Source organism: Psittacula echo (assembly GCF_963264785.1).
Source record: "Psittacula echo genome assembly, chromosome: 1".
Lineage (NCBI taxonomy): Eukaryota > Metazoa > Chordata > Aves > Psittaciformes > Psittacidae > Psittacula > Psittacula echo.
In genome coordinates, this window is record NC_137735.1 from 199794 (window position 1) to 222282 (window position 22489).

General features: G+C 70.5%; 6 protein-coding genes across 12 annotated transcripts; 3 read left to right on the forward strand and 3 right to left on the reverse strand.

Moving 5' to 3' along the window:
• Positions 1-250: 250 nt before the first annotated feature.
• Positions 251-3663, forward strand: LBX2 (ladybird homeobox 2; the record flags this gene model as incomplete). The annotated part of the gene is made up of 2 exons (XM_080616442.1): positions 251-569; positions 3275-3663. 2 exons carry the CDS (start codon positions 251-253, stop codon positions 3661-3663), a joined length of 708 nt encoding a protein of 235 aa, XP_080472568.1.
• Positions 3664-5067: 1404 nt separating this feature from the next.
• TTC31 (tetratricopeptide repeat domain 31) lies at positions 5068-9736 on the reverse strand (the record flags this gene model as incomplete). 4 transcript variants are annotated; one of them, XM_080638222.1, is made up of 16 exons in its annotated part: positions 5068-5364; positions 5630-5732; positions 5932-6006; positions 6090-6174; positions 6319-6415; positions 6840-6953; positions 7178-7319; positions 7387-7477; positions 7603-7654; positions 7737-7865; positions 7976-8134; positions 8244-8312; positions 8406-8489; positions 8582-8874; positions 8961-9062; positions 9277-9736. In XM_080638222.1, the coding sequence occupies 16 exons, from the start codon at positions 9734-9736 to the stop codon at positions 5257-5259; spliced, it is 2163 nt and encodes a 720-aa protein (XP_080494348.1). In that variant the 3' UTR covers positions 5068-5256. The 4 variants fall into 4 exon arrangements, 3 of the variants coding, with proteins under 3 accessions (XP_080494348.1, XP_080494347.1, XP_080494349.1); XR_013958807.1 differs by having other exon boundaries at positions 5318-5364; positions 5630-5830; XM_080638221.1 differs by having other exon boundaries at positions 5630-6174.
• On the forward strand, positions 9669-14171 carry CCDC142 (coiled-coil domain containing 142). 4 transcript variants are annotated; one of them, XM_080638184.1, is made up of 10 exons: positions 9669-9782; positions 10048-10153; positions 10343-11920; positions 12014-12166; positions 12245-12402; positions 12490-12642; positions 12768-12882; positions 12971-13148; positions 13226-13437; positions 13908-14171. In XM_080638184.1, exons 1-10 carry the CDS (start codon positions 9735-9737, stop codon positions 14153-14155), a joined length of 2949 nt encoding a protein of 982 aa, XP_080494310.1. In that variant the 5' UTR covers positions 9669-9734; the 3' UTR covers positions 14156-14171. The 4 variants fall into 4 exon arrangements, with proteins under 4 accessions (XP_080494310.1, XP_080494311.1, XP_080494309.1 ...); XM_080638185.1 differs by having other exon boundaries at positions 10343-11755; positions 11834-11920; positions 12014-12402; XM_080638183.1 differs by having other exon boundaries at positions 12014-12402.
• A 178-nt stretch (positions 14172-14349) lies between these two features.
• MOGS (mannosyl-oligosaccharide glucosidase) lies at positions 14350-17903 on the forward strand. Its single transcript, XM_080628870.1, has 4 exons — positions 14350-15073; positions 15148-15368; positions 15848-16041; positions 16114-17903. The coding sequence occupies exons 1-4, from the start codon at positions 14725-14727 to the stop codon at positions 17819-17821; spliced, it is 2472 nt and encodes an 823-aa protein (XP_080484996.1). The 5' UTR covers positions 14350-14724; the 3' UTR covers positions 17822-17903.
• Positions 17904-17973: 70 nt separating this feature from the next.
• On the reverse strand, positions 17974-19797 carry WBP1 (WW domain binding protein 1). The gene is made up of 4 exons (XM_080628883.1): positions 19686-19797; positions 19512-19614; positions 19285-19446; positions 17974-18748 (listed from the first exon to the last, which is right to left on the reverse strand). The coding sequence occupies exons 1-4, from the start codon at positions 19746-19748 to the stop codon at positions 18186-18188; spliced, it is 891 nt and encodes a 296-aa protein (XP_080485009.1). The 5' UTR covers positions 19749-19797; the 3' UTR covers positions 17974-18185.
• Positions 19798-20630: 833 nt separating this feature from the next.
• Positions 20631-22202, reverse strand: INO80B (INO80 complex subunit B). Its single transcript, XM_080636761.1, has 5 exons — positions 22094-22202; positions 21822-22011; positions 21629-21747; positions 21289-21470; positions 20631-21146 (listed from the first exon to the last, which is right to left on the reverse strand). Exons 1-5 carry the CDS (start codon positions 22137-22139, stop codon positions 20679-20681), a joined length of 1005 nt encoding a protein of 334 aa, XP_080492887.1. The 5' UTR covers positions 22140-22202; the 3' UTR covers positions 20631-20678.
• Positions 22203-22489: the final 287 nt, after the last annotated feature.

A 22489-nucleotide genomic window follows, 5' to 3' on the forward strand; every position in this document is an offset into this window, starting at 1 on the left:
CCGCCCCGGCCCCGGCTCTTTAAGGCTGCGGGACCGGGAGTGGTGGTGGGCGGGGGGGGCGCGGACCTGCTCCCGATACCGGGAGTTGGAGGGGAGCGAGGGATAAGCAGAGCGGCTCCCGGTAACGGGAGATCGAGCCTTCCTCGCCGCCGTTACCGGGCCCCTGCCGAAGGGGCGGGCTGCGGCCGCTGCGGGACGGCGGTGGCGGGATGAGGCGGGCGCGGTGCTGAGTCGGGAGAGGGGACGCGCCATGACCTCGGCGCGGGAGGCAGCCGGTTCTCCTCCCGGTTGCCGGCGGAGCGCCCTGGACCAGCTCCCGCCGCCCGCCAGCTCCAACAAGCCGCTGACCCCCTTCGGCATCGAGGACATCCTGGGGCGACCCCGCGGCGGGAGCCCCCCCGGCACCGGCTCCGGCCCCGGGACAGCCGCTACCCCCGCCCAGCTCCCGGAGAAGGCGGCGGGGCCCCGCGGCGGCGGCATCGCCCCGTCCTCGCCGCTCTGCGCGCTGGAGGAACTCGCCAGCAAAACCTTCCAGGGGCTGGAGCTGGGCCTGCTGCAGGCGGCGGAAGGTACCGGGACCGGGGGAGATCGGGACTCCGGGGGGGGGGGCGGACGTGGGGACGGGGCAGGTGCCGGGGAACCGGGGTCCTTCTCACCCCAAGCCAGGGAAGTTTTGTCAGCCGAGAGACCCCGAGACGGGGCCGATGCTCGCCCTCAGCCCGCCCGGGGCACCTCGCGGCCGAGGGCCCGGTTCGGGAGCGCGGAATCGCGGATGGACCCGCGGGATCCGGCCCGGCAGCTTTACCGGGGGCCGCGGGCACTGGCCCGGCTCTGGGAGCGGCAATGGCCGGTGGATCGGTCCCGCGGTGGCGATCGGGCTTCACCGCGAAAGCGGCGGCCTCTGGCCCCTCAGAGCCGTGACCGTGACCGTGACCGAGTGCAGGAAAGGAGCTGCGGATCAGGCCCTTTGTCAGCGAAAACCCCGTTACCGGCACCGGCGGCGACTTCCCAGACCCTCGGCGGGCTCCGGGGCCTCTCCGTCCGCAGAAACCCGTTACCGAGGGTGCCGGCGGCCGATCCCCGCTCACGGACGTCGACCGCGGGCGGCTCGGCACCGTCGGCGGCTCCCTTGGGGCACCGGGCACAAGAAGACCCAGAGGGAAAGAATCGGCCCCACCGGGCGAACGGTCCAGGGATCCTGCTGCAAATCCTCCCTCGAGCGAGCAAACGGACAAGGGCAGGCGGAGCGCAGCCCCACCGATAACGAAACCCCCCTCACCGGGAAGGACAGACGGACACAGGAGATCGAGATTAACGAAAACTCGCTAAGAAGAGCGGACACACGGACAGGCCCAGAGGGGCTCCCGCCGTTAGCGAAAAAACACCCTCACCGGGACGGGAGGACATGGGCAGATCGAGCCGGGCTCCGTTATTAACGAAAGTGACGTTCCGCGGCCGGACCGACGGACACGGACAGAGCCGCGCTCCGGGAATGAACGAAAATGAAATTCGCCGCCGCGGCCGGGCTGCGGGAATTACCGATCCGGCCTCACCCGGAGGGCACCCGGACACGGGCAGAGCGGGGGCCCGGGATTAACGAAAACCAAAGCAACGTTAACCCGCCGGACAGACGGACAAGGGTCAGCGGCCGTTAATGAACGCAAATAAACGGCGTAGCATGGACGGAAAAACGGAGAGAAACGAGACAGCGGAATAAGGTAAAAAACTCGTTACGAACGGACGGACGGACACGGCCGGGCAGCGAGGCCGCGATAATGAACGAAAAGAGCCGTTATCGGCCGGACAGAAGGACATGGCCGCGGGGAACGAAATAAAATCCGTTACCGGCCTGATAGACGAACAGAAACGGGCAGCGCCGGGCTCTGGGAGCGGAGATAAATCCCCGTTACCGCCCGGACAGAGGAACACGGCGGGGCCGAGCGCGGCCCCGAAAGGAGCCTTCCCGGCCGCCGCTAACGGCGAAGTGAACCGGGACCAACGGGCGGACAGACAGAAAGCTCGACGTTCCCGTCATTCCGATGCCCCCGTTACCAGCGGGCAGAGCCTGGGCTGCGGGATGAACGGAAAAAACGTCCAATACCTTCTCGCAGCGACGGACAAAACCAGGAGCGATCAGCGCTCACACGAAACCCCATCACCCCGGCGGACCCACGGACACCGCCGAGACATCCCAGGTCTCCAGTAACAGTCGGAACCACCGACAGGTCACGGGCAGAGCAGCCCCGGTGCCCCGCCGCGGCAGAGGGAGCTGGAGCCGGTAAGGGGGAAAGCAGAGACTGGCCGGCGCCTCGGGAGCCACTTTACCGAGCAGCGGATCGTCCCCTCGGCACCAGGGAGGCTATAACGGGCCGGCACCGGCACCGCGACAGGCACCGGGACCCTGCCGCCGGTATGGAACCGGTACCGATGCCGCGGATAAACACCGGATCCGCGTCTTACCGGAGATTTCTCCTCTGCTCCACCGGCAGCAGAGCGCCCGGGTCGGGGCCTCGGGGCTGCGGCTCGGTCGTGCCGGGAGTGGCGGCCGAAAACCACCGACCCCGGGGCTTCAGCAAACCGCCGAACTGGCCGATCCGTGCTGACGACTCCGCTCCCGGTCTTGGCTCTTCCCAGGTGCCGGTGCGGGCCCCGCAGCTCGCGCTCACTGACCGATCCGGTGCCGGGGTCGGGGCGAGCCGCGGCGGGGAGGAACCTGGCTGGAGCCCCGGGACAGCCTGGGGGACACGGGCTCCTGCGGGACGGGACGAACGGTTCTCGGCTCTCGGCACCGGGCCCGGGATCGGTTTGTTTTGAACGACGGAGCTGGGGCCGGCTTGACCCGGCGGAGCCGGTTTTACCGGGTTCGGCGCTTCACAGCAGGGACAAGATCGGCGCTGAGACTACCGTACTGTGCCGTATCGTACCGTGCTGGTGCCGTCCTGGTGCCGATGCCGTTGCCTATGCGGGTGCCGGTACCGTTACCAGTGCCGTACCGTACCGTGCTGTGCCTGTGCCGCGCCAGTGCGGGTGCTTGTAGCCGGTACGGTTGCCGGTGGCGGGCCGTGCCGTACTGTACCGTGCCGGTGCCACGCTGGGCCGTGCCGTGCCGTACGGCGTCGGTACTGTGCCGTTCCCGGGCTGGTCCTGCGACACCGCTGCCGTGCCTTTCCCGCTGCTATACCCGTTCCCGTTCTATTCCTTGCCCGCTGAACCCGAAGCTCGGGAGCCGTTCCCGTTCCCCTTCCCGTTCCGTACCGTGCCGCTGTCCCCGCAGGTCGGGAGCCTTTGGCCGTTCCGGGGTCTCGCCCTCCCTGCAAGAAGCGTCGCAAGTCGCGGACGGCGTTCACGGCGCAGCAGCTGCGGGAGCTGGAGCAGCGGTTCCTGCGGCAGAAGTACCTGTCCCCGGTGGACCGGGACCGGCTGGCGGCGCGGCTGGCGCTCAGCACGGCCCAGGTCATCACCTGGTTCCAGAACCGCCGCGCGAAGCTCAAGCGGGACCTGGAGGAGCTGCGGGCGGACGTGGCCTCGCTGCAGGCGCTGCCCCCCGCCGCCCTCCGGCACCTCGCCGCCATCCCGGACCCGCCGCCGCCCCCCGCCCCGGGCATCGGCCCCGCGCCGCCGCCCGCGGAGCTCTCGGAGGAGGAGATCGACGTGGGGGACTGAAGCGGCACCGGGGGGTGTCACAGACACCCCGGGGGGTCACACGCACACACCGGGGGGGTCCCGGGCCGGCACCGAGACTGAGCGAGCCCCCGGTCCCGGCGGGACTTGGTGCAATTTTGGGTCCGTTTTTCATTTGCTTCCATTTAATTCTCTTTTTAATTTGATTTTCTGACGTCTCTGTCCCGGGGGGCAACGGTGGGAGGGAGGCTCGGGGGGGGGAGGGGCGCGACCCCGGTATAAACAATCGGAATAAAGGCGACACGTTATTAAGGAGCGCGGAGGGGCTCGGGCGGACACCGGGGGGTGCCCGTCACCGGGGTGAAGGGACGGACACACACCGGCCACCGGAGTGCCCCCGGGCCCGGTTGCGCCTATCCCCGTGGCCCCGCTACCGGCAGTACCGGGGTCCCCTCGGGTTGGGGGGTGTCACCGGGACACTGCTTCCTCGTCCATGCCACCCCGGTGACGTCACCGAGCGGAGCGGTGACGTCACTCTGCGCGGGAGCAGCCCGGAGGCCGCGGGGACGGGTTGGGGGGGAGGCCCCCGAGTGGGGGGAGGTCCCGGACACGCTTCTTGGCTCCAGCCCCGCAGCCCCCCCAGGAGCCTCGTGGATGGACGGCGGCAGCGACCCCCCCAATCCCTCCTAAACACCCCCGAGCCCCCACAGCCCCCTCCCAATACCCCCCCCGTTTTGCCATTGTCGAACCGCAGCCGCCCGCGGGGGGAGGCAAGAAATGAGATTCCGCCTCTAGAAACGCCTGGGAACGTCCCGGGGGAGCGCGTTTGATGTGACAGGACCGGGACGGGGCTGACAAGGACGGGGGAAGGCGGGGAGAGGGGGGGTGAGAGATCCCCGGGGGTCCCATCCTGCTCCCCCTCCCTTTCCCATGTCACCCCGTGCATGCATCACCCCACAACACGTCCCTGTCACCCCATGGCTGTCACCCTCGACCGTGTCCCCCGCCTAAACCAGCCCAAGAACCTTCGCGTCCCCCCTCAGCACTGAGACACCGAATCCCCCCCATTCACCCTTCCCGTGGCCTCCGGGCTGTTACCCCACAGCTCCCACAATAGCTCAATGGGTCCCCCCAACCGCCACCCTCCCCAGTTCCCCATTGACCTCCAGCCCTGGCCGTGGACCCCCCGATCCCTGGAGGGGTTGGTGCCCATCACCGGGGCCTTGGGGCGGCTCCTGATGCCGCGCCCCCCCCCCCTCCGCGTTCCCCTCCTCGCTTCCCTCCGCTCCCAATTTTCCGGCTGACGGCGCCGCCGCCTCCCGCCGCGGCTCTTCATTGCTTCTAACGAGTGATTAATTGCGGCCGCTCCGCGCCTCATTTGCATAGTAATCAAATCCCCTCCCAGCGCCCCCCCCCCGGGGCGCCGGTACCGGGACGGACGCGACGCTGGGGCTCGGGTTTATTAAAACCCCCAAAGGGGGCAAGTCCCTGAGGGGGGGCGGGGGAACCGGCCCCCCCCTCCCGGTGCACCCGGTACCGGGAGGTGGCGGGGGGGGCCGGTCCTGCTGCCCGCGAGGGGAGAAGGCACAGGCTGGGTGCGGGCAGGAGGCACCGGGAGCTGGGGGGTGCCCCCGGTTACAGGGGCGCCCCCGGGCACGGCTGCGGGTACCAGCGCGGGCGGGGGGTGGCGTGAGATGGGTGCTTGAGCTGCAAGGCCAGGAGGGTGCCTTCCACCGGGGAGTCCTGGGGGGAAGCAGGGGGGGAATGAAGGGGGGAAGATAAAAAAGGAGAGATTAAGGGGGGATAGGAATGGGGGAGAACAAAGGAGGTGCAGGAAAAGGAGAGGTATGAAAAGAAGAGGTATGAAAACGGGGTGATAAACGGGGGGGATGAAAAGGGGGGTGTAAAGAGAAAGGGGGCGAAGTGTCAGCACCATCCCCAGGGTAGGGCCAAGCCCATGCCCAGACCCACAACAGCCTCGAGGGAGTCGCGGCCCCCCCTTGCTCACCTTCATGGCCTCAAAGGCTGCTTCAGCCGCCTCCTTGCAGGTGTAGTTGAGGAAGGCGCAGCGGCGCTCAGGCAACATCCGGATGGACTGAATCTCCCCAAACCTGGCGGGCCGTGTTAGGGACCCCCAGCTCCACGGGGAAGCATTGGGGACCCCCGGTCTAGGGGTGCACAAGGGGTCGGGGTAGGGGGGAAAAGAGGTCTGGGGGGAACACAGAGAGAAGGACACAGGATCTGGGGGTGCACAAGGGAAACACAGGAGGTCTGGGGAGGCACAGGGGGCCCGCACGGGGCTGTGCTCACTGTCCGAAGCAGCGCTGTAGCACACTCCTGCTGATGCGGGAGGTAACGTTGCCCACCCAGAGCGGGAAGCAGCCCCTGCCGAGGCACCGCTGGTCACTGGGGGGACTTTGGGCTCAGTTCCAGGCCCCGGGGCTGTGCCCCCCCATTCTTGGCTGTACCTGGGAGGCTGGCACTGGGCCTGGATCCTGGAGCTCACGATGGTGGTGAAGCCACTCATGCCCATGCCCTTGTCCTGGCTGCTCCCTGTGACACCAGCAGGGGCTCAGGGACCACCACAGCACCCACCATGAATCAAACCCAGCCCCAATAGCCCCCTGAGACCCCCCAGACCCGAGACCACAGCCCTTTGCCCCCCCCCCCGCCTCAAACCAAACCAGGGTCTCTTACCAGACTGGAGGGGCAGCGCCGGCTTCACAGCCTCCAGCAGGGACAGGGGTGACACGGGAGAGGGAGGAGATGTGGGAACCCCCCCAAGGCTGCTCCGCTGCCAGGGGAGAGGAGGTCAGATCACGGGGTGTGAGCCAGGGGGTTGGAGCTGGGGGCCCCGGGGGAACTGTGGGCTGTAGGGTGCCAGAGACATATTGAGGGGTGCTGGGGGTGGGTTTGGGGGGGTGGGATACAGCGATGGGTTGGGGGATGGGTTGTAGGGTACCAAGGGGTAGTTGTGGGGGTCCAAGGATGGGATGGGGGGGGCGGGATTAGGGTGGGAGCGAGCTGAGGATGGGGATGGGTTGGGTGGTACTGGGAGTGCATTGGGGCTGCTGGGAATGGGGGTGAGTTGGGGGTGCCAAGGGTGGGCTGGGGAGCACAAGGTCCGGGGGGGGGACACCAAGGGTGAGGGTCTGGGCTGTGTTGGGGGGTGCAAGGTGCACTGGGGTGCATTGAGGGGTGCTGGGTGCAGTGCTCACCTGCAGCAGGGCCTGGCAGGCCTCCAGCTGCACAGCTGCATCAGTGTCGCTTCCGGTGCCGGTGTGGTGCAGTTGCAGCAGCTCCTCAAAGGTCTGGGCAGCCTCAGCATAGCGCTGGGACACAGAGAGGGGCTGAGCCTGAGCCCCCACTGCCTGCACCAGCCCCTGCCCCATGGCTTCCCCACATGGCGCTCGGCCAGGTCCTGCTGACACCCCCTGGTTCCCCACTGATACCCCTCAACCCAGCCCCCTGGCACCCTGCAGCACCCTAACCCAGCCTCACTACTACCCTTCAACCCTGTTCAGCCCCACTGGACCCCCCAGCAGCTCTTGGTTACCTGGAGCCCCCGCAGGGCCTTGCCCTTGCGGAAAAGGCCCTTGGCCCAGCGCGGCTGCAGCCCCAGCGCCCGCTCCGCGTCCCCCAGTGCCTCCTCGTAGCGCTGCAGCTTCTCATAGCAGTAGGAGCGGTTCCCGAGGAGCCTGCGGGGACACGGCCCCAGTCATGGCTGCCCGGCCTTGGGACCCCGCGCCCGGCCCTGGCGCTCACCGGTGCTCACGGGGGTTCAGCTGCAGCGCCGCGGTGAATGCCCGCACCGCCTCGGGGTAACGGCCGCGCAGCGCCGCCGCGTTGCCTTGGCCTGTGGGGAGAACAGCGCCCGGGGGGGACACTGGAGAGAGGGATCCCGTGGCTGCACCCGTCCCCAGCCGCGGCAGGAGGGGCCCCTGGGCACAGCCTGCCCCATCCCGGGGTCCCGGCACTGACCTGCGAGCACCAGGCTCTGCTGCACGGCGCTGGTGTCCAGGGGCGCGGGGGCCTGGGGGGGAGGCAGCGCTGGGTGCCCATGGCACAGGCAGCGCCCCCATGCCCAGGACCGCCCCCCCCGTGTCCTGACTCACCTTCCCCGGCGCGTTCCTGCCCCGCTCAGTGTCTGTCCCGGGCGGCTTCTCCCTTCCAGGCGCCGGCAGCCGCACACCCGCTTTCTGCCGCGCTTTGAACACGAACGTGCAGCTCAGGTCCAGCTCCTCCTGTAGGCAGGGGCGGGGAGGGCAGAGCCCCAGATCCAGCTTGGGGCAGAACCCAGGCTGCTGCGGCACAGCCCCTGGTCCATCACGGGGAGCCACACAGGAGCCCTCACCTCCATCTCCTGGGCTCGGGCCTCCTGGTCTCCTCCCTCCTCAACTGGGGTGGCTGCGCTGTCCCCGGGGCTGGGGTCTGGCCAAGCCCCCTCTTCCTCCTCAGCATCGCCGCCCTGGGGGTGCCTGGTGCCCGCAGCGCTGCTCAGGGATGGGGGGCTCTGCAAGGAGAGAGGTGGCAGTGGGGCTCTGCCCGTTCCTTTCCCCACAGCGCCCACGTTCAGGCACCCATCGCATCCCGCAGCACCCACCACGTCCCGCAGCACCCACCAACTCAGCCTTCTGCTTGGCTTGGGACTCCTGTCCCAGCTTCTCCCGTTTCTTGCGCTCTTTCTGCTTCTGGAAACAGGGAATAACACAGGGAATAATTGTGCCATGATGGAGGGCACAGATCCCCCGCCCCGGCACAGCCCAGCCTCAGTGGACACCCACCTTCTTCTTCAGCTTCTTCTTCTCTGCTTTCCTCTTCACCCGCTCCTCCTCTGCCATCAGCTCCTGCGCGTTCCGCGCCGCTTCCTGGGGAGGGAAAACCCGGGAGCCACTAGTGCCCGAGCGCCCCGGGAGCTGCCCCCCCGTGCCCCGGGCTGCGGCCCCGGCGGCTCCCTCACCTCTGCCGTGGGCCGGAGCTCCTGAGGTGCCGGCAGCCAGCGCAGCTTCGTCTCCAGCGCACTCGGGGGCGGCCGCAGCGGCTCCTGCACCAAAAACGCTTTTCGGAGCCCGCAAAAGGTGGCGCCGGGGTCGCCGTCAGCACCGGGAACCGCACCGGGGACCGCAATGGGAACCACACCGGGAACGGCCCCGGGCCACGGCCACGACCACGGCCACCCTTCATCCTCCTCTTCATCCTCCTCCTCCTCGCTGGACGCCTCCAGCCGCCCGGGGCAGTACCAGAAACCGGGTCCTGCGCGGACAGAACCGGGACCGTCATCGGCAGCTCCAACGCACCGGGACCCCGACAGCCCGCACCGACGGCTCACCCCGACTCACCGCGGCCGAGAGCGTCCCAGGTCCCGGTCCCGTCGCCCATGGCGCTGCGGCCTGCGGGCTGCGCCTGGCGCTCGGGCGGGCAGTGGCGGGGGCAGAAGGGGGCTGCGGGGAACGGAGCCGTGGGTAACGAAACCGAAACCGAAACCCGGCGGGGGCGGAGCCGGGGCGGGCTCCTCCCCCCGCGCTGCAGCCTCCCCCCATGTCCCCGAGCCCCGCGGTGCGGCTCCCGCCGCTCCGGGACATCGGCCCCGCTGACCCTTGGCGCCGTCCCGGCCTCGGCCCGCCCCGGCCCCGCCGCCCGGCTCCCGGCCCGTACCGCCGCTCCAGCCACCGGGGCCGAGCGCGCAGCCCCACGGGCAGGCGGCGGGGGCAGCTCCGCGCCCGGAGGGACCCAGCCCCGGGCTCCGCTCCCCGCCCGCTTCCCGCATCTCCCCACGCACGCCAGCGGGGACCGCAGTGGACCGGAAGGGGGGCATTGGGAGGACCGGAAGTGGGGCACGGCGCCTGCCGGGGCTGCCCCGCCGCCATGCTGGGTGCTGGCAGGACGGCGGCCCGCGAGGCCCGTACCGAGCAGCGCCGCGGCTCCGCGGCCCCTCCCGCCGGCCCCGCCGCCCCTCCAGCCGCGGTCCCGGCCGAGTCCCGGTGCTCCGGACCCGCCCCGCCCGGGGCGTCGCGGGGCTGACCTCCCGCCAGGTCAGCCCTGCCCGTTCCTCCGGATTAGCGCGGGCGCGGCCTAAGCCTCTTTCCTCCCACCGCCCCCGGCCATGGCCCAGCATGGAGGACGGCGGCCGTGAGCGGCGCGGCGCGGAGCCCTGCCCGCAGGTGAGGCCCTGAGCAGGCGCGGAGCCCCGGGATCAGACCCGTCACCGGGGACAGCGGCCGGGCCCGAGCCCGGTGCTTGGGCCCGGCACGAGCCGCGTTTAGCGTCTCCCTGGCAACGGCCCCGGGGGGCGTGGTCTGAGTGGGGGGCGTGGCCACGGTGGGACTCCTCGGCTGCCACCGACAAGGGGCGGGAGCAGCGCTCAGGCCACGCCTCCTTCAGCATTAGCCCCGCCCCTCCCGGCGCTGACCGCCCGCGCTCCCGCAGGTCCCTGTCCGCGATGTCGCCGGCCCCGGCTGCCTCGTTCCGCTGCTGCTGCCGGCCCTGCCCGCGCCGGGGGGCGGGGCTGCCCGCGGGGCACCCCCCGAGCCAGGTGAGGGCCCGGCCGGAGGCGGGCACAGCCGGATTGCGGGAACCCCGCTGCAATGAACGTGTCCCTGCGGTGCGAGCAGGGCTGCGGCACCCCAGAATGTCCGGGAGAGGGGCTGGGGGTCGCGCTGAGGTGACCGCAGCGGGGGCTGCCCCGCACCCTGCCCCACACCGAGGGTCCCGCTCCCCGCAGGCAGCAGCTCCCGGGGGCCCCTGTCCCGGTCCCTGCGGAAGGCAGAGGCGATGCTGCGCGGCTGCGTCAGCCCCGGCCTGCGGCGCCTGCTGCCCCCGCGGCCACGGCGACGCGGCCCCGGCAGCGAGGACGAGGATGAGGACGAGGATGAAGAAGAAGCCTCCGCGCTTGTGACCCCGCTGGAGCGGAGCTTCCCGAGGCTGCGCCGCTGCCTCTGCGTTCGGGAGGATCCGCGCACCGAGACCTTCCACGGCCACGTGCGGCCGCCGCCGTGCGACGGCGACACCGCCGACACCGTCACCACCGCCGCGGCCTTCTCGTTCCACCCGGTGCACCCGCGCGTGGCCGAGCGCGGCGCGGCCCTGCACGCGCTGCTGCGGCACCGCCACCTCCTCTGTCTCGCCCGCGACTACAGCCGCCGCCTCCAGGCCGCGTCCGGCTTCCTCCGCCGGCTGCTGGCGCTGCTGCAGCAGCCGGTGCCGGAGCCGGGCGCGGGGCCGCCGCTGCGGGAGCTGTGCCGGGAGCTGCGGACGCACACCGGGCACTGGAGCGCGATACGGCGGCGGCTGCGCGGGGACCCATGGCTGCGGGCGCTGGTGCTGCACCGGGGCGAGGCCGTGGCGCACATGCGGCGGGCGCTGGTGCTGCTGGCGCTGCAGGCGCTGAGCCTGGCTGAGCACCTCGCCGAGACGCGGCTGCGGGCGCTGGCCCGGACCGGCAGTGCCACCTCTTCCCTCCAGGCGCTGCTCTCCGACTTCTTCCAAGGCCTGGACATCTACAACCGGGCTGTGGGTGACCTGGAGCCGGAGCTGGGCGCCGCTGGTTGCCTTTCCACCGGCACCGCCGGCCGTCCCGGTGCTGCCGAAGCCGCATCCCGCACCTTCCCAGTGTCCCGGGTGCTGCAGATTGTGGCAGCTGAGCGGGGCCGGCTGGCAGCCGAGCGGCTCCGGCCCTTCCTGCAGCCGCGGGCCGGTGCCAGTGGGGATGAGCCCGTACGCTGGGAGGACACCGCGGTGCCTTGGCCGCCGGAGGGCGGTGCCGCGGCGGACACGGATCCCTGCGGCCGGGACGAGCCGCCCGGCACCACCGTGGCGCTGCTGGCGCTGTGCAGGGAGGATGAGGAGCTCATGGGCCTCCTCCTGGGGGTGCTGGTGGCCTCATCCGGCAGCCTCCAGCACCACGTCCTCCATGTGTCCAAGGAGAAGCCACCAGCGGCGGCACCGCGGCCCCCGGAACCCCAAGAGCTGGGCTGTACCAGCTGGGCATCGGTACCGGCGGCCCAGGCCCTGCTCGCACGGTACCGGCCGCTGTTCTGGGGCGCTGCGGCCGCCGCGCTGGGGCACGGTGCAGAGCTGCTGCCCGGCGGGACTGGGCCGGCCGCGGCGCTTGAGCTGAGCAGCGCCGTCGGCGCCGGTACGTGGGGACCGCGGAGGGGGCCTGTACCGGGGGCTGCTCCTCGTGCCCCTGACAGCCCGTCCCGTCCCCCCGCAGCTCCTGTGCCCCGGGAGTGCCGGGAGGAGCTGGGGCGGCTCAGCCTGAGCCTGCTGTGCCGCGGCGCGCTCCGGAGCTGGGACACAGGTACGGGGGTTCCGGGAATGGGGTGCGGGGTGGGGGGCACCGGGAATGGGGTGCGGGATGTGAGCTACGGGGCTACCGCCCGTGTCCCCGCAGGCTTCACCCGCGCCCTGGGCTCGGCTCTCTCTGACAAGTGCTCCGGGGATGTGGTGCCGGCGTCGGGCCCGGTGCGGAGCCGCACAGCGACGCTGCTGCACCGGCTGTACCCGGCCCTGGCCCTGGCCCTGCGCTGCCTGCGCGCACCGCCCGGTCAGTGGGGTCCGGGGAGGGGGACAGGGACACCGCGGGGTCCTGCCCCACGTCTCATCCTCACCTCTGTCCCCCCAGACCTTCCTCCCCGCCCCCCTTGCCTGAGCCTGCAGGTGCTGGGCTGCTGCCTGGCCACGGCACAGGCTGCCCACTCCTGGCTGACCGGCAGAGCCTGCAGGTACCTGGCAGCCTGGGCCCTGCCCCAGTTCCTGCTCGTCACCCAGGGGGACCTGCAGGTACCTGTGTGTTGGGGATAGCATGTGGGGCTGCTGTGGGGCTGCCGTGGGCCTGGCCTCTTCCTACACCTCTACCCTGTGTCCCAGCTGCTGAAGATGGAGACAGACAAACTGGTGCTGCTGGTGAATGGGACCTTCCTGGAGCCCGGGGATGTCTCACCACCGCTGGCCCTCCCTGTGATGTCCCACCAAGAGCTCCAGCTCTGCCAGCACATTCGTTCTATGGCCACCAGCATCCAGGTATGCACGTCTGGGAGCTGAGCCATGGCCATTCTGTGCTGTGCTATGGCCATTCCATGCCATGCTGTGGCCATGCCATGCTGTGCCATCGCCATCGCATCCCATCTCCCACCCCTCTGCCCCAGCTCTTCTCAGGGGACGTGCTGAAGATGCTCTCCACTGGCTGCAAGCGGATGTCGGCGCAGATCTTCCACCAGACCATGCCCCGGGGCAAGCACTGGAGGATCTCACTGCGCCCCGGTGCGTTGAGTGCCCTGGTGCGGGCAGGGGCTGCAGGCAGGGTGCAGGCAGCAGCACAGGCAGTCCTGACGCTGTTGCCGTGCCCCAGAGCTGCCCAGCTGCCCCAGCGCGTACGCAGCAGCAGCAGCGCAGGCGGTGCTGGGGCAGGTGCTGCAGGGAGCGCGGTTGCTGCCCCGAGATGCTCAGGCCCCCGCCATGGCCGGGGGCACCACGGCCTTCCTGGAAGCCTGGATGGAGCACATCCTGGAGCACCGCATCCGCTTCAGGTACAGGGTAAGGGGCACCGGGGGATTACCGGTGGTGCCGCCAGCCCCGGGGCCGTGCTGAGCGCGCCGCGCCACAGCCTGCAGGGAGCGCTGCAGCTCCGGCAGGACTTCGAGCTGGTGCGGGAGCTGGTGGCCTCGGAGCGCTCCGGGCTGGCCCCGGAGACCCGGCGGGAGCTGGTGGCCCTGAGTGTGTTCCAGCAGATGGATGGAGCCATCCTATGCCTCCTGCAGCAGCCCGGAGCAGCGGCCAGAGCCGGAGCGCGGCCATGGAACAGCCTCAGGCACTGCTGTGGGTCTGGGGATGGGGAAAAGGATGGAGATGGAGAAGGAATGGGGCCAGGGGTGGGGATGGGGATTAGAATGGGGACGGGATGAGATTGCAACGGGGATGGGAACAGGATGGGGATGGGATGGGTGGGGATGAGGATAGAGATGGGGATGGGGTGGGGATGGATATGGGATAGGGACAGGGGTGGGGATAGGGACATGGGGGTAGGGATGGGGAAACAGATAAGGATGAGGAGGGGGAGGGGATGGAGATGGGATCGGATGCGGATGCAGTTAGGGAAAGGATGGGCACATGAGGATGGGGACGAGGATGGGGACAAGGATGGGATAGGGATTGGGATAGGGATTGGGATGGGTCCATCTCTCCTTGGCTGCCCCACGGGCTGTGTCCATCCCAGTCCTGGCCGCTCTGGTCCCATGGAGCGCGTGGTGCTGGGAACACCCTAGCTCCATCCCCTCATCTCCCTCCAGGCTCAGACAACGGCTCCCACCCCCCGGAGCCGGCAGCGGGGATCCTGCAGGACCTGGACACGCTGGAGCCTCCGGTGCCGGTGGCTCCTGCCCCGTGTCCTGCCGGTGCAGGGGGGCCGGCGCGCTCCGGGGTCCCCGAGTCCTACCTGTCGGGCCGGCAGCAGCAGTGGCTGTCGCTGCGGCTGCACCGCGCTCGTCGGTGGCGCGTCCCGGGGCTGCCCTGCATCCGCGACCCCTCCGGGCAATAAACCCTGAGCGGGACCAGCACCGAGCCCTGTGTCCGAGCCCGGTGCCGGCGGGAGAGGAGGTGGGGTGTGGGGGGGGTCTGGGGAGTACTGGGGGGATACCGAGGGGCCACAAGGGAGTATCGAGGGGTACCGGTGGTACTGAGGAGCATGGAGGGTAGCGGGAGGCACCGGACAGCACCGGGAGGCACCGGGGGGGCACCAGAGAGCGGACAAACAACCCGAGGGGGCTGCCCCTCTTAGATCCTCATCCTCCAGAGGGGCCGTAAGCGCTTTGTGAGCGAGGGCGATACCGCACAGTGACCGGGGGCTGTTACCAGCCACTGCCCCCCACAGTGGGAGCTTGGGGGGTCCTGAGCTTTTGCTTCCCAAAACCTCGTACCCAAGCGCCCCCCATCCATGGGGCAGGTGTGGGGACACAATAAGGCGGCTCCATGTCCGGGGTGTGCGCGGGCCTTGTCCCCTTTGGGGTGCTCTGGGATGCCTTTGCCTGCTGTTCATCTTCCCGTCCACGAGGCGGCGCCACTGCGCCCTCCGTCGCTCCACGATGACGCTCCCGGCGCGACCGCAGCATGGCGGGCGAGCGGCGGCGGCGCGGCGGGGACGGGGCGCGGGAGCGGCCGCGGGAGAGGGGGACGCGGCGGGAGCGGGAGCCCCGAGAGCAGCGGCGGGGCCTGGGTCGGGGCCGCACCGCGCTCGTTGTGGCCGCCGTGGCGCTCGCGGCCGCCGTAGCTCTGTGCTTAGCGGCCGAATGGAGCCGGTGGAGCGCGGCCGCCCGCCTCGTCAGCCCGCACCCGGCCCCGCCCGCGCTGCCGCCCGGTTCCACCGGGGCTCTCGCTTCGCCGCGGCTCTTCTGGGGCACTTACAGGCCTAATGTGTACTTCGGGATGAAGACGCGGAGCCCCAGGGCGCTCGTTACCGGTAATGGGACGCGGCGGGAGCGCGGGCAGGCCGAGCCCGCCGGGATAACGGCACTTAACCCCCGTTATTCGCAGGTTTAATGTGGCTGCAGCAGCAGGAAGGAGGCGGCGGCTTGCGGCACACGTGCGAGGAGAGCGATGGGCTGTCGCGATACGGGTGGGTGATGCACGACGGAGAGAACTTCGGGGTGCAGGAGATCAGAGACGGGGCTGTGGTCCTGAGAACCGAGTTCCTGAAGAGACCCGGAGGGGAGCACGGAGGGGACTGGAGCTGGAGGGTGACGGCACGGATGGAGGTGAGGATGGGGATGGGGACCGCGGCGTGAGAGGGACGTGGAGCGAGGGCAGAGGAGGCCATGGAGCTGCTGCGAGGGCTGGAGCAGCTCTGCTCTGGAGCCAGGCTGAGAGAGCTGGGCTGGGGCAGCCTGGAGAAGAGAAGGCTCCTGAAGGGGAGACCTTAGAGCAGCTCCAGTGCCTGAAGGGGCTGCAGGAAACCTGGAGAGGGGCTTGGGACAAGGGCCTGTAGGGACAGGCCAAGGGGAATGGCTTGAACCTGCCCGAGGGGAGACTGAGATGAGCTCTTGGGCAGAAGCTCTTCCCTGTGAGGGTGCTGAGGCGCTGGCCCAGGGTGCCCAGAGAAGCTGTGGCTGCCCCATCCCTGGCAGTGTTCAAGGCCAGGTTGGACACAGGGGCTTGGAGCAAGCTGCTCCAGTGGAAGGGGTCCCTGTGGCACTTCCAGGCTCCTTCCCAACCCAGTTCCCATCTCCCTCCACAGAACACAACCACCCCCCCTCCCCTGCTCTCCCTGTTCTTCTACGTGGCCACGGATGGTCAGGGCACGCTGGAGCCGCAGCTGGAGGATGGGACACGTTTGGCCGCAGTCAAAGGGGCAACGGAGGAGCTGGGACGCTTCACCCTGAGCTTCCTGCGCCCCACGGTGCCGAGCTCCGTGGACCCCAAACACGCCAGGTACGGCACTGCCGCATCCCCCCGTGTCCTCCCCTTGCATCTCCATCCCTGACGGCCTCTTCCCATCCCCAGTTACAACTGGCTGGAGGCGCCGAGCCCGGGCCTGCACCGTCTGACGGAGCTGGTGCGCAGCAGCCTCAGCCCCCGCTCCGTGTTCTTGGCCCCGGGGCGGCCGCGGCGCCGGTTCTTCGCCCTGTCCCCGTCTGGGGGCCTCCCCGGTGACCCCCCCCGCGGACGGGTGCTGCTGCACCAGGTGACGCTGGAGCCACCGGCAGCCGTGGAGGTGACGTTCGAGTCGGGCAGCGCGGCCCCGGCCCCGGTGCCCCTGGCGGGAGCTGCTTTCTCCGCGGCGCTGGCCCGGCACGAGGCCGCGTTCCAGCAGCGCTTCGAGGCCACCTTCGGGCTGGCGGGGAAGGGCTTCACGGTGCCACAGCAGCGCTTTGCGCAGGCGGCACTCAGCGAGGTGCTGGGCAGCATCGGCTACTTCCATGGGCACTCGCTGGTGCAGGCGGCCCCTGGGGAGCGCGTGGTGCCCAGCGCTGAGGCCGCGCTCTTCACCGCCGTCCCCTCCCGCTCCTTCTTCCCCCGAGGCTTCCTGTGGGACGAGGGCTTCCACCAGCTGCTGGTGGCGCGCTGGGACCCGGCGCTGAGCCGTGAGGTGGTGGCGCATTGGCTGGACCTGATGAACACCGAGGGCTGGATCCCACGGGAGCAGATCCTGGGGGATGAGGCACGGGCCAAGGTGCCCCCTGAGTTCGTGCTGCAGCGCAGCGAGACCGCGAACCCCCCGACGCTGCTGCTGGCGCTGGAGCAGCTTCTGCCAGCGGCACCGCGGCCCTTCCTGCAGCGCCTCTTCCCGCGCCTGCTCGCCTGGTACTCGTGGCTGAACCGCACGCAGGCCGGGCCCGAGCCGCTGAGCTTCCGCTGGCGCGGGCGCGACACCGAGCACGAGCGCTTCCTCAACCCCAAGACACTGGCGTCGGGGCTGGATGATTACCCCCGCGCCTCGCACCCGTCCCCGCAGGAGCGGCACCTGGACCTGCGCTGCTGGATGGCACTGGGCGCCCGCGTGCTGGCGGCGCTGGCCGAGCGCCTGGGCGAGCCGGCGGAGCCATTCCGTGCCGAGGCGCAGGCGCTCAGTGACAACGAGCTGCTGGACCGGCTGCACTGGGCGCCCGAGCTCGGTGCCTTCGCTGACTACGGCAACCACAGCACGGCCGTGGGCCTGCGCTGGCAGCACCCGGCACCTGCAGCCCCGGGGCAGCCCCCGGCAGCGCCACAGCTCATGCGAGAGGTGCGGGAGGCGCCGCGGCTGCGGTTTGTGGACGCCCTGGGCTATGTGAGCCTGTTCCCGGTGCTGCTGCAGCTGCTGCGGCCGGACTCACCGCGCCTGCCTGCAGTGCTGGCTGCCATGCGCAGCGAGAGGCAGCTTTGGTCGCCCTTTGGGCTGCGCTCTCTGGCACGGGACAGCCCCTTCTACCTGCGGCGCAACACGCAGCACGACCCCCCATACTGGCGCGGCTCTGTCTGGCTCAACATCAACTACCTGGCGCTGCAGGCACTGCACGGCTATGCCAGCACTGAGGGGCCGCAGCGGGAGCGTGCGGCGGAGCTGTACCGGGAGTTGCGCCACAACCTCATCACCAATGTGTACCGGCAGCACACAGAGAGCGGCTTCCTGTGGGAGCACTACAGCGACAGCTCCGGGCGCGGGCAGGGCTGCCGGCCCTTCGCCGGCTGGACCGCGCTGGTTGTGCTGGCCATGGCTGAGGACTATTAGTGCTGCCGGCGCGGCTCTGCCTTGTCTCAGGTGCCGGGGGGCTGCTGCACCCCCACAATAAACCTCCACCCCCCGTGGCCTCTCTGCACCTCTCTTGGCGCTCACAAGCAGCCGTGATGTCTCCCCAGTGCTCCCGGTACAGCCACGGTGCTGCCACACCTCTTTAATGGTGACACAATGCTACGGATGTGACCGCCCCCCCCCCCACCATGGGCAGCAGTTCGGGCTCAGTGGGGGGGGGGCTGATGGGGTGAGGGGCCCCCCCCGGGGGCTCCACAGGAGAGTCCAGACTCCGGGAACGCTGCCCTGTGCTGGGGGGAGCCATGGGGCAGCAGCAAAGCCGTGGGGCAGCACCAGGGTGGGCTCAGACAGGCAGCACTGGGGAGCTGGGCCCATCACTGCAGGGGGGCGAGGGGGTGGGGCCGGCCTTGCCCAGCAGACGGGAGCCTTCACCCTCTTCCTCCTCCTCCTGGCACCGTCCCACCTCAATGCCAGAGTCCCCGGTCAGGCGCCGGTGCCGGAAGTGCTCCCTGGTGCCGCTGGTGCCGGTGCCCTCATCCCGCGGCGCGGCACCTTCCTCCTCCTCACCCTCCTCGATGTCGGAGCAGGGCTGCGTGTCGGCCTCGCACAAGTCCATGGTGGAGGAGAAGAGGCCGTGGAGCTGCGGCGGCTCCCAGCTGCCCGCGGTACCGGTGCTGCTGGTGCCGGCGTCGTCGCTGGGGGTGCTGGTGGCATCCGTGCCCGGCGCCGAAAGGGATGTGCTGCTGGGGGACGTGGCACAGCTCGAGCCGCAGGAGCAGCTGCTGCAGCGCTCAGAGCTGAGGCTGCTGCTGCGCGGTGCCAGCACCGGGCTGTACGGCGGCGGCGGGGACCTGGGGCTGTGCGCGACCTCCTCGTAGGCCGGCAGCTTGAAAGAGGCCAGGAGCCCTGCGCAGGGGAAGAGGGGGGCTCCGGTCAGGGCAGGGCCCTCCTGGGGTGTGGGTGCTGCTGGGACTACTCCTGGAAGGGGATGGAACTGAAATGGGGCCCTGGGGTAGCGCTGGGGGGACACAGGGGGGATACAGGGGAGGGATGCAAGAGGGGAAGGTGGGGGGGCTCAGGGAGGATGTGGAGTGGATGCAGGGGGCTGGCAGGGAGATGGGAGGAATATGGGGGGGAGAGAATGTGGAGTACTGAGGGGATGCAGGAGAGAAGTGAGGGGCTAGGGAAGGAGAAGGGGTGGGGGGGGTGCAGGGGGAATACAGGGAGGATGTGGGGCGACATAGAGGGATGTGGAGGGCTGGGGAATGATGTAGGATGGGATACAGGGAGCTGATGGGGACAATGGGGGCCTGGTGAGGACCAGGAGGGATGGGAGGGGATGCAGGGAATTGAGGAGGACAAGGTGGGGTGACCTGGGGAGCTGTGGGGGGGATGCAGGGAACAAGGGGGGGGGGGCTACGGGGTCGGTGCCCGTCACTCACTGAGGTCCATCATGGAGGCGGGGTAGCTGCAGGCCCCGTGGTAGGCGATGAGGTTGATCTCGCGCTGCCGCTGCTGCTGCTGCAGGCGCAGCTTGGCGCGGCGGTGCCGGTAGGCGCAGCAGCAGCTCAGCAGGATCAGGATGGTCCAGAGCAACCAGAACCCTGCGGAGCGCAGCGGGGTCAGTCCGGCCCCGGGCCCCCCAGCCCCGCTCCGGGCCCCCACTCACACCACAGCTCGTAGTAGTAGGTGCAGCAGCCGCTCTCCCCGCAGCAGTGCCCGCTCTCGCACACGTAGGGCTGGTTGTTCACGCCCGGGCAGTGCTCCCGCGCCTGCGGGCACAGACGCGCGGTCACGGCGGGCCCCGCCGCCGGCCCCGGCCCCCCGCCGCGCCCCGCGGTACCTGCGGGTGCTGCCGGCCCAGCAGCGCGGCCCAGCCCCCCGCGCCGCCGCCGGGCCGCTCCATGGCGCTCTACAGCCCGCCCCCGGGCCCGGCCCCGGTCCCCGCCGCCCGCCGCCGCCCCCCGCCCGCCGCCGCCATCGCGCCCGCCGCCGCCGCCCGGGCTGCAGCCTCCGCCGCCGCCATCGCGCCCGGGCCAGAGCACCCGCCCGCAGCCGCCTCACCCTGACCAATCGGACGCCGCCTCGCGGCCCTCAGCCAATCGCCGCCGCCGCCGCCGCCCTGCCTCCGCCAATCGGGAGCCGTCTGCCCGGCAGTCACGCCCAACAACAGAGACAAAGGGACTGAGCCCCGCCCCCCGACCGGATTGGCGGCAGCGTCCACCAATCGCGTGCGGAGCCCCGCCCCTCGGCCGTGACTGACGACGGAGCCAGCCAATAGGAGCGCAGCCTCTGCGGCTCGTCAACGGACCCGCCCTCGGGGTGCTTCTTCGAGAGAACCCTACCAATGCGAGGCGCACGCTCGTGATTGGCGAAGCTGCCAACCAATCAGCACTGCCGATCTCTGCCTGTCGGGACCCCAGCCAATGGGAGCTGCCGCAGGGCCCTTGCGGGTGCCCCGCCCGGAAGGGCTGTACCATAACGCGCCCGGGGTGTGGGCAGAGCGGAGCGGGCGGTACCAATGCGCGCGAGCAGGGGGAGGCCGGGCTGTCCCATTGTGCTCCCGGTGGGAGGGTCGGGCTGTACCACTGCGCTCCGGCTGGGGGGGGCGGGCTGCCCTGTTAAGGATACCAGGGAAAGCCGGGTGCCCCAGAGCGCTCCCGGTGAGGAGGGGGATCCATCCGTGCCCCCATCCCGGTGGATCCACACACGGCTCCTTCACGAACAACCTTTAATGAGCTCCGCGGGACCCGCCCCGGCACCCCCAACCCCCCACCCCATTGCCCCCCATGTCCATGGCAGAGGCGCCGGTGCCCCCATTGCCGGCAGCACCGAGCTAAGCCGCGGCGTCCATGAGCTGGAGGTTGCGGCGGTAGCAGGCAAGGCTGCAGAGCGGCCGCCCAGAGCGCGAGCACGAATACCGCTTCACGTTGCCGCAGCCGGCGACGCTGCAGAGCACCGGGACTGGTGGTACTGCCGGCGCCGGCACTGGCAGCAGCGGCAGCGCCATCCCCGCCGGGAAGGACACGGTGATGCAGTCGGCGGCGTTGCGGTAGTGCACGACGGGGCACGGTGCCGGCCGGGCCCGGCGCTCCCGCAGCGTCTTCACCTTGGCCTTGCTGGTCTTGGTGAGGCGCTCAATGGTCTGGTTCTTGTTCTCCTCCGCCTTCTTGGCCGCCTGCAGGCGCCGCTTCCGCGCCCGCTCCTCCCGCTTCACCAGCATCTCCTCCGTCAGCTCCTTCGCCTTGTAGCCCATGGGCAGCTCCAGCAGCGGCTGGCTCTGCTGCTTGTGCAGGAGGGCTTTCTGCGGGGCAGGAGGGCACTGTCATTGCCAGGCCACGGCCCCAGCCCGGCCCCACACCCCTTCTGGGGCTCCACATCTCACCCCAGTGACCGGCCCAGCGCTGGTGCCACCAGCCCCACGGCAACACTGAGCCCCTCGGTACCTGCCGAGCCGTCAGCAGGGACTCGTCCACCTCCTTCTTGAGCTCCCCATTGTCATCCAGCTCGCCCTTCTCCAGGGCATCGAGCCAGCGCTCCTCCTCCTCCTCCTCCTCCTCGCGCGCGGGGAAGCAGCTCTCGGGGTCCAGCTCCGGCAGGGGCGAGGGCTCCAGGTTGCTGTCCTCATCTGCACCGGGATGGGGGTCACTGGGCAGGGGGGGTCACCCCGTCCCGGGTCCCAAAGCCACCACGGGCAGCAGGACCAGTGAGGGGGCACCCAGCACCCTCCCCGCATCCAACACAGCCAAACCCCCCCCGTTCCCTCCCCGCTGCCCCCGGGCTCACCCAGCCAGGCCCGGTACTGCTCGATGGGCACCCCCTCCGCGGGCTCCTCGTCCTCATCCACCACCATCAGCGGCGAGGGCGAGCGCGGCGCCTCGGGCACCACCGTGAACGTGGGGACGCTGCGGGGGGGGAACGCAGTGAGGCCGGGCCGGGCCGCGGGGCGGGAGCAGGGCCCGGCCGGGCCCCCCCTCACCTCTTGGTGCCCAGGATCTGCCCCCCCAGCTTGATCTTGAGCTTGAGCTGCGGCTTGGGGGGGGGCGGCGCGGGGGGGCTCGGCCCCGCCGCCTCATGGTGGTGCTTCTTCTTGTGCTTCTTCTTGTGCTTCTTGTGCTTCTTCCTATGGGAGCCGTGCCCGCCGCCCGCCTCGGCCTCCGCCCCGGCGCCTGCGGGGGGCACAGGCGTCAGCTCCGCCCCGGGACCCGCCACCACCGGAACGCGGCCCCCGCGGCGCGCCCCGGCCCTCACCGTGCCCGCCGGCCTCCATCCTGCCCCGCCGCCAGGCCTTGCTCATCCGCCGCTGCCGCTGCCGCTGTCCCGCGCCTGGGGGAACCGATTGCGGAAGGACCACTTCCGCCCGGAGATGGAACAGGTGCAGTGCGGGGGAGGCGCTGGAGCCGCCATCTTTGAAGTGGGCAAATGAGCCACGGGGAGCTCTGCCCGGGCGGAAACAGGATCCGAGGGACAAAGGGCCCGGGCAGCGCTCCCATTGAGACGCGTGCGTGTGCGTGCGTGTGCGTGTGCGTGCGTGTGCGTGTGTGTGCGTGCGTGTGCGTGTGTGCGTGTGTGTGCGTGCGTGTGCGTGTGTGCGCGTGTGTGCGCGTGTGTGCGTGTGCGTGCGTGTGTGCGTGCGTGTGTGCGTGT